Source organism: Brachionichthys hirsutus, chromosome 17 (genome assembly GCF_040956055.1).
Source record: "Brachionichthys hirsutus isolate HB-005 chromosome 17, CSIRO-AGI_Bhir_v1, whole genome shotgun sequence".
Classification (NCBI taxonomy): domain Eukaryota; kingdom Metazoa; phylum Chordata; class Actinopteri; order Lophiiformes; family Brachionichthyidae; genus Brachionichthys; species Brachionichthys hirsutus.
In genome coordinates, this window is record NC_090913.1 from 11,826,429 (window position 1) to 11,839,685 (window position 13,257).

A 13,257-nucleotide genomic window follows, 5' to 3' on the forward strand; every position below is an offset into this window, starting at 1 on the left:
TCAAGGGAAAGATTGAAATAAGTGGACGCGGGAATGCATATCAAAACTGATTTAAAGATGCATAAACAGACTACAATAGTACAGAAGATTGGAAGAGCACAGAGAAGACAGGAAGCGAGTCCTGGCTTTAATTCAGTAAAGCAAGAATCTGAATGAAATCGGAATAAAAATGATAGAATTCTGAAAATAAGAGCAAAATTCTGAGGAAGGGATTGTGGGAGGTTTTTTCACTGTACTCCTGAACGGTAGGGGGCAGCAACATTCTGAGGAATGGATTGTGGGATGTGTTTTTTCACTGTACTCCTGGACGGTAGGGGGCAGCACGCATCGGAAGTGTTAGTCGCAAAACGTCAACAGAGACCGAGGCTTTTTGTAGAAAAAGGTTTCCTCAACATTTTTGATCTATTTAAACAGTTGCTGGACTTAAAACATCCCAAAATAAAGGGAACAACCTGTCCTCGACGCTCGCATAATTTAATAACCCTGAGCGAAAGCGCATAGATATAGGTAGCTGTCGTTAAGCTAGCATGTTAGCTAGCTGACGGCGCAGCCTCCGATGGATCCCCTCAGTATCGTTGTGGATGAAGTGGCTTTGGAGGGGCTGGACGGAACAACCATTCCCTCCCTATGGATAAGACTGGAAGACAGAAAGCCGAAGTTTCCCCTCAAGCTCGACGGCTGCACGAAAGAGCTCATCTGGAAGTCGCTTATCAGCAACGCCGACCTGAAGTTCTACCAACTCCCACAGGAGAGGGGCGACATAGTTCTGTTCGACAGGCGAGTACGCGGTTCTGTTCGGTCCGGTATCATCAACAGGGGGAAACCTGGACCTGCTTTTTAGTTTGATGACGTGTTCCAAACTAAAAGAGAAGTCCAGAATGCCTTCCGTTGTTGCACGTTACGTGTCTATTTCCTGTCTGTGGTTGCAAAAAAATAGCTTCTAATGTCCGTAATTTAAAACTAGTTTGCTTATTGGATAATCATTTGTATGTTACTTGTTTCTTTGCATATTGAAGTTTTTAACGATGCCTTGGAGTTTGTGAGTTCATGCAAACATTGATTTTTCTTTTTTCTTTCAGGTATGAAGATGTTGACCTCGAGGCAGGCATCCTAAACACACAGAGTTCTCCTGACTCATGGAAAGACGTCTACCCGGTCCATATTATAGAGAATCACGATGGGATTCAGGGCTCGTGTGCAACCTTCAAACAGAGGAGAGACGTCACCAAGGATGTCCGCTCCAAGTCTCTCGCCCCGATAGTCAACCTGCAGGAGGCGTTGCAAAGGTTTGTGTGATTGGAATATGTTATCTGATTCTTCTGTTTTACTTACCAGGCATGGTTGCCATTTGCTTTAAACATATTGTGTATGTTCTAAGCCTTATTTCCAACTTTTTTCCAACAGATACGGTCGAAGGCTTGTCGTTGTGGCGTCTCAGAAGCTGCGGTTCAGGACGTTGATTGGCTGTGAGAGCGATCCTGACTTGATACTCAACGACGACTCCTACTGCGTGTTGGAGCGAGTGGGCCGAGGTCGATGGCAAGGAGAGCTACAGAAAGATTTGCACGGAGGCGCTTTCAAGTAGGCGACGTTCTGTTCCAAGCTGCAGGTTGAATGTCCGCCGCGTAACAGCCGGTGTCGGGTTTCAACAGGATCGATGCTCGGAAGTTGTTCTACATGAGGAAGTCTCTTATCAGGCACGGGCTGATCACCATGCAGTCTTACTGCACACGACTGAAGACGGGCCAGCAGCAGAGCTCCATTCTTCTTCTGCTCAAACGCTTCCACATAAACAGGTTTGTTTGACGGAAGATCAAGATTCTTAACATCCTTTTTCTGCCCCCCCCCCTCCTCCCTTTACCAGAAGTGTCTCCTCATCTTCTTCTGTTTCAGGAGATCCAAGTATGAAATACTGATGGAGTGTGTGTCCAACCTCCTGCAGCAGGCGCCCGGTCAGTTCGTCACTTTGGCGGCTCTCAGACAACACATTGTGAGTATCATCGGTTTGCTACCTCGTGTATTCTCATCTCTAAAGAGTGTGGAATAACTTATTTTCTGTTTTTTCTACTCAGAATGTGAGCGAGAAGACTTTAAGGCGTACTCTTGTATACATGCGATCTGCTAAATTGGTGGAGTACTTGCAGTACCCTCTGGCGGACTTGGATCCCAGCGCCGGGCCTTGCCTCAACAGAAAAGGTTCCATAGTGTTAGAAATGAGATATAATAAGGATGTGATGATGATGATGATGATGATGATGAAAGGTGTTTGTTCTCCAGGGAATAAAGTGCTTGTGCGCTGTTTGAAACTGTTAAAGCCTTATTCTAAGAAGAGCTTGACCGATGACGATGACGATGACGACGAAGAGGAAGATGACGACCCCGAAGCCAAGATGAGGGCCCCCCCCTCAGAGGGTCGACTCATGGAGCGTGATGTCCTGTCTCAGGCTTATAACCACAGTGGGTCTGAGCGCTTTCCTCGTGTCTGATTGACCCTCATTTTGACCTTTGTTTTTTTTATTTGTTGTCCCTTAAAAAAAAAAAAAAAAAGGCTGAAGTGATTAATGCGAGTTTCCAGTTGTCATAGCAACCTCACTACTGTGTTTTTGTCTTCCTACAGTTTTCTCTTGTGGCACGAAGGGTATCTCTCAGAGCGCCATCGGGATGAGGATGAATGTTGGGAAGCTGGAATCTCGTATGATCTGCCGGCAGCTGGAGCGGTTCGGTGCAGTTAAGGTAAGAAAACGTGTTCCCATTCAATACATTTATTTATTTAGATTAAAATGAATCTGCTCTCTGCAGAGAACAATCATTTTATTGCCTATGTTCTGGTTCTGGGTAAAAGGCTTCCATCTTTCTCCTTGCAGGGATTCATGGAGGACGAGGGTCGCCAGAGGACCACCAAATATATCAGCCATAAGTGCGTATCATGAAACCATGGCGATTTTCAGCTTCTCACTGTCGCATCACATCGAATGTCGTCGCTGTCGCTCTTCTGGACAGATTCGTGGGTGTCAGCGATCGGCTGCGGCGGTTCGCGAAGGAGCAGGAGAGGAACAAATTCCTGGCCTCCACGGCGAGCAATCCGTCTGACGCGCTAGCGCCATCTGCTGCAGAGTCAGCGGAACGAGACGCCGCGACTTCTGCAGGGGAGAAGAAGACTCCGAACGCAGACGGAGAAGAGAAGGAAGGGGAGGCTCAGCAGGCGTCTTCTGATGTAGAGGCGGACGCCGCGAAGAAATCAGGAGCCAAGAGGAAAACGGCGGCGAGGAAGAGACCCGCGAAAAGAAAGCGGATGAAGATCCCCGCGGCACAAACCTCTCCAGTCGAACGTAAGCTCTGTTTGCGGACGCTCTCCTCATCTTCGCCGGCGATCATTAAAGAACCGGATCCATAATGGTTCTGTGGTCTGGTTTCAGCTGAGACTTCACCCTGCAGCGAATCCACAGCGACTCCAGTTTCAGCCTCTCCTCCCGGAGCGGGTAATGTGTTCACGGCGTGCAGAGCGAACCACTTCCTGGTCACGCGGGGGCCGAGGACGTCAGATTCAAGCAGCAGAACTGACCCTTCTTCTGTTACAACCTCGAACCCTTTCGTTCAATCAACCAGTTTTATTTGAAGTCTGCTTCACGGCCATTAATTCCCATTGTTACTCCAGAATGTGTCCTTTTTATATTTATGTAAGATTGTCTTTTCTTTCAGAACAAGCCGTACTTGAGGAAGAGGAGAAGAAAGACTCCTCGAGTTCGGCCACTCCTTCGCTTCAGAATGAGGCGCCGACTCTGAGCAGAATAGTGGAAGTCAAAGATGTCCAGGTCGGTCGGTCGGTCGGTTGGACGTGTCGGATTTACTCTTGTGTTTGGGTTGTTTGTTAGTAACCGTTCACGCCGCCTCCACCAGGAAGCGGCGTGTAAAAATGGCAGAGAGAGGACGAGCGAGACGTACCGCCTGCTGAGGAGGAAGAACCTGATCGTCGACGCCGTCAACAGCACGAAAGTCATCGAGGGCCTTTTCCCGTCAGTGTTCTGGCCCAATTTCACTTCACGTCATCCCTCGGTGACGGCGAGGCCAAACCGCCAACGTGCCGTCTCTCTCCAGGCTGCAGAAGATGATCAACGACGAAGAGAAGCAGGGAGGCTTCGTCAGCAAGTGCTGCAAGAAGACCATCTTGCGTCTGGTCCAGAAGCTGTCGAGGGAAGGCCTCCTGAGGTTGTACAGCACCACCGTCATCCAGGACGGGATCCACAAGAAGGTCCGTGCCCGACGGCCTGCGACGCAATGACTCCTCCCCCCCCTCCCCGCCGAGACGCGTCTCATGTCCTCCCGTCCGTAGGTTGAGTTGATCGTTCATCCCTCCGTTCAGCCCAAAGACGACATCGTGCAGCGAGCCATCGAGCAGATCCGCTCAAAGATCGCCAACTCGTACACCGCTGCATGGTGGGTAAAACGAAAGGAATAGCGCCGTCTCAGCTGGGATGTTTATCCTCCGCTTCTGTCTCCCAGCCAGCAGCAGGCTGAAGAGAAAGCCAGAGAAGAAGGCTTGAAGAGCCTGGCCGGCGTGGAGCGGCGAGCCCTGAAGGAGGACTTCAAGCCAGAACCAGGTTCGGTTCCGAACAGACGGAGGGCGGCTAGCTCTCGTTAGCGCTGGGCCTGTTTAGCTGCTCGTTTTGTAGCTTCAGAACAAATCGATGCTCGTCGTTTCCTCGGCGACTCCTCCCTCACTCCCTGTCGTTTCCTCGGTGACTCCTCCTCCCTCCTCGTCGTAGTTCGGGGATTGGGGAAGACGCTCGGCTTCCAGCCCAAGATGCCCCGCCTGCGTGTTACCCACACCTACCTCTGGTACCTGATATACGGCCACTCGCACCAGCACAACTCTGCCGACTCCGCCTCCACCAGTCAAACGCCAGACGGCCCGCCCGGCCGCCATCCCGCCAACCGGCAAAGCGCCGATTCTACTCCGTGTAACTTGGACATGGCGTCATCGGGTGATGAAGAGGGGAACCAGAAGGAGGGGTCAGAGCCGGGTCTACGCGGGGCTAACATGAAAGGTGAGATCGTGTTTTTAGATTTAGCCGTCGTTGAAAGGTGCCGCAAATGAAGCGCCGCCTTCCGAGTCGACCTTCAGACGACCTCTGATCTCCAGTGTACGTCGACGAAGTGTCGTGGAAGCGGTTCATCCCTCCCGTCCGGACGCACGAGGAGTTCGGCAGCGGCTGGGCGATGGTCGGCGACCTGCTCCTCTGCCTTCCTCTCTCCGTCTTCATCCAGATCACGCAGATCAATTACAAGGTGAGCACGCCGTTTCATCTCTGCGGCGGCGCTCGCGGGAACCGCAGCAAACTCTGTGGCCCAACTGGACAGGTGGAGCGGCTGGAGGAGTACCTCAACGACCCCGTCAAGCAGCACCTCCCCATCCGGGGGCTGCCCGCCGCCATGAGGAGGCAGCTGCTGTACAAGAGGTGACTTCCTGTCCCCCGCGGCGCTCCGTCTGTCCCGCCTTTGAGCTCAACGACTCTTCCGGTTTGTTTTTTTATTAGGAAGTACATCTTCTCGTTCCACGAGAACCTGCAGAAGCTGGTGTACATGGGTCTGCTGCGGTACGGGCCCGCGGAGCGCTTCAAGGAGAAAGACCAGGTGCGCAGACGCAAGCCGTGATTGGCTGATCCATCGATCAGCTGAGCTGGATCATTCGAGGCTCCACGTCTGCCCTCCTCCAGCTGCTGGTGTACCTGAAGCGCAGCGCCACCATCGTTGACACCACCAGCGCCGAGGCTCACTACTGGCTGGTCACGGAGTCGCCCGACAAGCCCTTCGACCGGCGCCGCTACACGTTCAGCTCCGCCGAGGACGTCGAGAACTACTGGTTCGACCTGATGTGCGTCTGCCTCAACACGCCGCTGGGTACGCCCTCGAGGACAGGATCGCTCACGCCGTCGGGTGGGGGGGGGTTCTGATTTCATGTCTTCGTTCGCGTCTCTTTCTAGGGATCATCCGCAATAAGAGAAACGCCACGGAGGACGACGCCAATCCGTCCTTCGTCCGCGAACGCAACGTCTTCATCGGCCTGGCGTTCATGTTGAAGTAAGTCTCTGTTCTGCGTTCGAAATGTCCAAACTTGAGATTAAACTCACAGAACAACGTCCCCGCCCACACGCAGGGGCAGCCGGGAAGTGTGTGACGACGGCGCCATCCCAGGGGACGGCAAAGGAGCGGCAGGTCTGGACTCCGAGTTCTTTGCTCACCTCAAACGGAACTGGTTTTGGACCAGTCACCTCCTGTCCTGCAAAACGGTGCGAGCGCAGGACGCGAGCAGGACGGCTACATCGGTCTGAACGTTGGCGTTGTCCACAGGTGAAAAGGAACCATCGTGTTCTTGCTCTTTCAGCCCCAAAGCGATTTAACGGCGAAGGAGAACAGAGTCCGACTGAAGAGCTTGCTGAGCAGAAGCGCTCTCAGGATCGCTCTCAAAGCCGGTGAGTCTGTTTACGGGACATTCGTTTTACCGCGTCATCGTCAAACGCCAGCCCTGCAGCAGGCGCGGTTTGAGCTGCTCGTAACATCCGGGTCAGAATCGGAACAGATTTATTCTCTTTGCTGCTCGTCGGACTTTTCCTTCCGCTCTCCCCTCTGAACCGGGAACCCTTCCCGTGTTCTGCGTCGGTTCCACAGGAGGAACGGCTGCCCCTCGTTACGTCACCACCAAGCAGATGCTGGCTCTAGAAAAGATTGAGGTGGGAGCGTTAGCTGTGCTGTCGTTATTCCTTTAGACTTTCTTCGAGTGCAGCTTTGCCTTCCTTCACACAGACGAGCATAGAGCCCGCCTCCAGGAACCAGCAGGTGGTTGGAGGAAAGGGCCAGAGGAGGAAGAGGAGCAAGAAGGAGGTCGTCAAGCCCTGTCGCAGGAAGAAGAAAGGTGCCGCCAGCCCACCTGGTCCCGGACGTGCCGGCCGCTAGCGTTAGCGTTAGCTCCCGCGTTCACGTTTTGTCCGTTTGTGTTTAAAGAGCCGAAGAAACGGACGCCCGCCCACGACGAAGCGGACCACAAAGCGCTGAAGATGATGACCCGGCAGAGGGTGTACTGGTCCATGCAGGAGGACGCGCTGATGATGCTGTGCAGCGCCGCCTCCCACCTGCTCAACAGCAAGGTGTGCACAGCCGCCCTCGCACGCCGCGACCCTTAAGGCTCCCCTTTTAGGCCGTCGTTGTGTCGCAGGTGAAGAGGCCGTTCGTCCCTTACTGTCTGGTGAGAGACCTGCTCCATTCAGAGTCTGAGAAGTCCATGGACAAGACGTCGGTCGCCGTCGGGCGCCGCACGCGGTACATCCTCAAGAACCCCCAGACGCTCCTGAACTGCAGGTGAGTCTGCAGGGAGGCGGCGGGCGCGGCCTCAAAGAGGCGCCGGCGGTTCCCTTCACCGGGTCTGTGCTTCGCAGGATCTGTCTGGCCGAGGTTTACCAGGACGAAGCTCTGATGGCGGCGCTGGAGGAGGAGAAGCCCGCCCGTCCCGACGACCCAAAGGTGGCGTCCCGTTTGTGTCCCGCCTGGCTGGGAGGCGCCGGTTGAATGTCCCCTCCGTGTTGTTTCAGGATTGTGGTCGGGGGTTTTCCACCTACGTGAGGCTGCTCAGACAGAAGTTCGGCTCCGCCCTCACCCCGTGCGACGCCACCTTACCCGGCACCAAACGTCAGCTGTTCGCACGGTGAGAGAGGCTTCGATCGGCCGCCTCTGGGGCGCGCTGTGCGACGCGTGATTTGTAACGTAGGTGTGCCTCGCAGGTTTAAGGTGTCGGCCATTCAGTGCGGGAGGCGGCTGTCGTGCAGAGACGCCCTCAGCAGGTGGGGAGCCCGCTAGAATCGGTCCTTCCTCATCCCCCGCTGTTTGTTACGGGAGCCGGTAAATGTGCGTGTGTGGGTGTGTGCGTGTGTGCGTGTGTGTGCGTGCGCGTGTGTGCGTGTCCATCACAGCACCGACGACATCCACAGCATCGTGCTGCACAACCTGATCCAGAGCACGCTGGCCCTGAACAACAGCCAGTTGAAGTCCTCCACGTCCTTTCAGACGTTCCAGCTGTACAGCAAGTACGACCAGGAGCTGCTGTGCAAAGTGTTCCTGCAGTGCAGGAAGCGAGGTCTGGTCAACCGCCGTCGGGTCAATCAGCCGTCCGGCCCCAAGAAGAACCGGGCGCTGCCCATCCTGCCCATGTCCTACCAGCTGTCCCAGACCTACTACAGGTGCACACGCCTCCGGGACGCACCTGATGGTTCTTCTTGTCATCCTTCCTCGGTTTGTAACCGAGTCTTTTCCCCCCCGACAGATGTTTTTCGTCCCGTTTTCCTCACTCGCTTTGCACCGATGCCTTCCGCTTCATGAGGAACCTGATGAACACCGGGACGGGGGGCGACAGACCCGTCACGGAGTTCTGCCTGGAAACGGAGGTCAGGTCGGAGACCGGGGAGGGCGCGGCGGAAAGGGGGGCGGGGTCAGGACGGACAAGGAGAGGCAGCGGAGCCGGGGACGACGACGGCGGACGGGGGAATGAACCGGATGTCACGCAGACGAAGGCGAACGATGGCGCCGGAGAGGAAGAGGACGGTCCGGCCGGCTCGGAGCAGACAGACATGCTGCCCTTCACGCTGGACGCCCCGGGCGGAGCCTGCGCCGTGTCCCTCAGCCTGATGTCTCTGGGACTGCTGAGCGTGCACATTTCCATCCCGAAGCAGATCGTGGTGGTGGACAGCAGCCTGGTGGACAACGACGCGGTGAAGAGGTCAGGCGGACGGTCGGCTGTGAATATCGGCCCCGAGCGTTCGCCGGCATCGCCTCCCCGTCTCAACTCTGGTTTGCAGAATGGCGGTGCTGGAAGACGAAGACAAAGACGAGGACGACGGCGAGGAGGGGGAGGGGGAGGCGAGGAAGAAGCTGGAAGTGAAGGCGCATCAAGCGTCGCACACCAACTACCTGATGATGCGGGGGTACTGCTCTCCTGGGATAGGTCGCCGCATTTTCACACTTCCTGTCGTCTTCTGATTATTGAACGTGCAGAATGTTTCTGATTGGAGGACGAGAATAACGTTGATATAAAACAAGTAGTCACATTATTAGGATTGTAAGAAGATGAATGAACGGCAGATAAATGATGTTTAGCTCCCTAAACGTGGGAATTAAAAACGCGCTTTAGGCAGATGAATGTTGTTGTTTTTATATACGAATATTGAGATTGATCGATCTGTAATGAAAAGAAACGTTTAGTTGCAGCCCGGTTTTAGTTTAGTAAACTTCCTGTCCTGTCTCCAGTCAAACGCCGGGACCTGAACACGGGCGACAGCATCGTGGTGGAGTCGTGTCTCATGAGGCTGAAACTGCGAAGCACGCCGGCGGAGCGGGGGCGTCTGAGCGGGGAGGGTAAGCGTCCGCACGCGGGAGACACGGACGGACACGGACGGACACGGAAGATTCATTCACCCGTTTCATTTCTAGACTTTCCGACATTGGACTTGACCAAATGTGGCCCCTCCCTGCTGCCCTCCAGCCTGACCGCCTCCACCCGCTCCTCCTCTTCCTCCTCCTCCTCCTCCCCGCCCAGCGGCTTCACTCCTCAGGACACGGAGGCCTGCGCTGAGATCGTGCGGAGCGTCGATGCCGCTGGTGAGAGAGGCCTGGACATGCGCGACCTGTACGAGACGCACCGTGACCTGCAGGAGCCGCGGGCCGGGCGCAGCAGGAGCCTGCAGCAGTACATGCAGGTAGCGTGCAGAACGTTACACCCAAGCTAGCGGCTAGCAGGAATGCAAGCTAAATCTGCCCCCCCCCACTTTTGGCTGAAGGACTTAGAGGAGGACGGTCGGGTGCTGCGAGTCGGGGGTTTGGGCCTCCGCTGGGTTCTGATGCGGCACGCCGACCCGTGGCTCCTCACTGTGAGGTCCAAACCGCTGTCCCAGTCGCGCCTCAAACCCGACGGCTTTCAGAACTGGCACGGCGCCCCCGCCACACGCAAGCGAGTCGCGGAGGAGGAGGAGGAGGAGGAGGAGGAGGAGGAGCCGCCCGCGAAAAAATCCGCCGGTCAGGGGGGGTCCCCGGGTGACACGCCGGAGGAGACGCAGAAAGAGGAGGGAGGGGGAGACCGATTGGTGAATGTGGAAGGGGAGGAAAAGGGACGCTCCCCACCATCGCCATCTGCTGACGACGATGGGTAAGTACATCCTCGCCGGGCATCTCGCAGACCCCCGCCCCCCCAGCCTCATCTTCCTGCGTCTCCTTTACCCACTCAGGGAAAGCGTGAGCTTCATCAGCCGCCCGTGGCGGATGGTGGACGGCGGTTTGAACCGGCCGGTGGCGAAGGGCATGCTGGAGGCGGTCCTCTACCACGTCATGTCCCGCCCCGGCCTCACGCTGCAGAGCCTCACAGAGCACTACGAGGGCGTGCTGCAGCCGACGGCGCTGCTGGAGCTGGTCCAGGTCAGCAGCGTTTCATTGAGCTCCTTTAGAGACGCCCGGTGAATCCAAAACACACAAGGATGACCCCCCCCCCCCGCTGTGCCCCGCCCCCCCGCAGGCTCTGGAAGACATCGGCTGCTTGATGAAGAGGTCCCTGGTCAGGGCGCCGAAGCCGTCCCTGTTCTCCCGCCGCCGGCCTCACGGGGAGACCGACGTGGAGCTGCAGGAACCGGACTCGGTCTTCTTCGAGCCCACCCTCAGCTGCGTCCTGCGGCTCAGCCGGGTGCTGCCCAACGAGCGCCACTGGAACAACTGCCTCCCGTAACAACTGCCCCCCCCCCCACGCCTTCATGCCCCTTTTTGTCTACGTTCTCTTCTTTCTGTGCTAACTAACTTTAAACTGTGAATAAAAATACGCAACGTCCCCGTCTCGTCTTCGTTTCGTGGGTTTGACCGCTGCTCTACTCGCGATCGCGTTGAGATCGTAATCGAGCAGAACAGTTTCCTGGACGACGCCCCCCGGCCCCCGGCCCCGGCAGACAGGAAACGGGACGGCGCTCTGACTTTCGGTTGTTTTATAGCCCGCAGGATCGGAGCACATCCCGGAGACGGGACGGGATCCTGCGAGGAATCGTCACGGGAACGTTTCTCTGGAAACTTCAGCTCATCTTTACTTCCACGTTTCATTTCCCGCTGAAGAGGTGGAAACTTTTATCTCGGAAGTTTCACATCCCTTTTTTTTGGTCATCTGTCCCTGATTTTTATCTGAACTCGCCTTCTGTTTCTGCCGGAGGTGAAGAGTGGCCTCATCACCGAGCAGGAATAAACATCACCGAGCAGGAATAAATAGTTTTCCTGGTATTCCTGGAATGAGGGGAGGGAGCAGAGACAGCCTGACCCCGGGATGCGAGACTTTTCCTGCTTGAAGAGGGGAAAGGAAGTCTACTAGAGTTCATCCAGTTATACCTAAAAGGCGTGTGTGTGTGCGCGCGCGCGCGCGGACAATCGACACGGTCACGTGGTGTGACGCGCGTGGGGATCCCGTCCGTTTCCTCAGTGGGAGGAGGGTGTGAACTCTCACCTGCTGCTCAGAAAGCCGGACTTCCCCGGATCTCTCTTCGCCACTTTCATTTACAAGTTTCAGCGCGTGGAAAGAGACTCAGACTCCCGCAGCGCGAACGCAGCGCGCACGCAGCGTCCAGTGGAAACCCAGAAGCGCGTGGACGCTCCGCCGCCGGGCTACAGGCTTCCCGTTACCGTCACCGGGCCGGGATTACCGGACCGGACGCGATGCTTTATCCCCTCGTCCTCCTGCTCGTGCCGTGGATCCACCTCCACGCGCCGCGGCTCGCCGGCGCGGTCTGCGGTAACGTCAACATTCACCTGTAATCATTAACGAGACGCTTTCCGGCCGCTCCTGGGACTCTGTCTCACAGCGCCCGTCTGTCTGTCTGTCTGTCCGTCTGTGTTGCAGACGAGGACTGTCCGGACAAGCCCACGTTCACGCCGTCCACGCTGGCCGTGCGCCACGGGGATCCGGCCTCCGCCTCCTGCTCCGTGTGCCGGCGGGACTGCGTGGGCGGCCTCTATAACCTGGAGACGCCCCTGGGGGACAGCAGGACGACCGGGACGACCATCGCCTGGACGGTGGACAGGATGACCGAGTGGGACGCGTCCCCCATCTGCTTCTATAACCACGTGACGGACGGCCGCCAGTGCTGCAGCGTCCTGCCGGTCACCGTCTACCGTACGGGGATCACGATGATCGATTATTGATCGGCTGCTTGGTTTTTAATTTCATCTCTTTATTCCACAGAGCCTCCGGAAGCCGTGTCCATCAGCCTGTCCAATCACAGCGGGGCTCTGCTGGAGGGCCGCCGGTACACGCTGCGGTGCTCGGTGCGGGACGTGGCGCCGCTCGGGAACCTCGCGGTGACCTTCTACAGAGGTCACGTGTCGCTGGCGCGGCTGCGGCCCGCGGACGGCGCCGGTAAGAAGCCGGCGACGGCGAGCTTCGAGCTGCCCTTCACGCCCAGCGGGGAGCACGACGGGGACCGGTACCGATGCGAGGCCGCGCTCGACCTGGGAGCTGGACCGCAGCGCCCTCTAGTGGTGGTCTCTGAGAACATCACTGCCGCCGTGCACTGTGAGTCGGGAAGACGCGTTTAAAGTTGATCCCATCATTGTTATGAATAAACATCGATCAATAAGCGACCGAGATATTGAGGAACAACGTGATCCAGGATCTCCTCGGGATCATCCGAACCAAAATGTATTCCCGGTACCGTTCCCAACATTCCCCGAAGCTTTCATCGAGATCTTTTTGAGCTGACGGACAGACAGACGGACAGAAACGGAACCTCTCTCATGGAAGTCACCACGTTCCTCTCTTCCTCCCTCAACGCAGACGGACCTCGGCTGGAGGTGCCGGCGCTCCCGGATCCCGTTGTCATCCCGGAGGGGAACCGGCTCCAGCTGAACTGCTCGGCTGCGGGGAACCCCCGCCCCTCGTACTCCTGGACGGTCCCGTCACGCGGGCTGGACCCCTCCAACCAGAGCACTTTCATCCTGCCGTCCATCAAGCCTGCGAACGAAGGCCGCTACGTCTGCTCGGTCAGCAACGCCGTGGGGCGTGTCTCTGTGGCGTTCAGCGTGAAAGTCCAAGGTGCGTGTTAAACGTAGCGGCGTCACAACGTCCGGGCTGTTGTTGGTATAAAAAAGAAACCCTCCTCCCCCCCAGCTACTCCTGGCGACCACACCGGCTACATCGCCGCCGCCATAGTGATAGCCGCTGCCGTGCTCCTCACCGTGGGCGTGGTTCTGTAC

At 56.7% G+C, this 13,257-nt stretch overlaps 1 protein-coding gene across 1 annotated transcript; it reads left to right on the top strand.

Moving 5' to 3' along the window:
* The first annotated feature begins 556 nt into the window (after positions 1-556).
* Positions 557-10,848, top strand: LOC137906543 (general transcription factor 3C polypeptide 1). The gene is made up of 39 exons (XM_068750827.1): positions 557-777; positions 1,080-1,286; positions 1,405-1,581; positions 1,653-1,796; positions 1,894-1,990; positions 2,073-2,196; positions 2,278-2,457; positions 2,618-2,733; positions 2,865-2,917; positions 3,001-3,329; positions 3,417-3,479; positions 3,700-3,812; positions 3,898-4,013; positions 4,096-4,249; positions 4,331-4,434; positions 4,501-4,598; positions 4,764-5,045; positions 5,141-5,286; positions 5,359-5,456; positions 5,535-5,631; positions 5,715-5,898; positions 5,982-6,078; positions 6,155-6,287; positions 6,383-6,470; positions 6,667-6,728; positions 6,802-6,910; positions 7,000-7,142; positions 7,211-7,353; positions 7,431-7,515; positions 7,584-7,696; positions 7,773-7,832; positions 7,962-8,228; positions 8,312-8,764; positions 8,844-8,989; positions 9,292-9,399; positions 9,475-9,740; positions 9,822-10,186; positions 10,266-10,452; positions 10,550-10,848. Exons 1-39 carry the CDS (start codon positions 557-559, stop codon positions 10,754-10,756), a joined length of 6,135 nt encoding a protein of 2,044 aa, XP_068606928.1. The 3' UTR covers positions 10,757-10,848.
* The last annotated feature ends 2,409 nt before the right edge of the window (positions 10,849-13,257 follow it).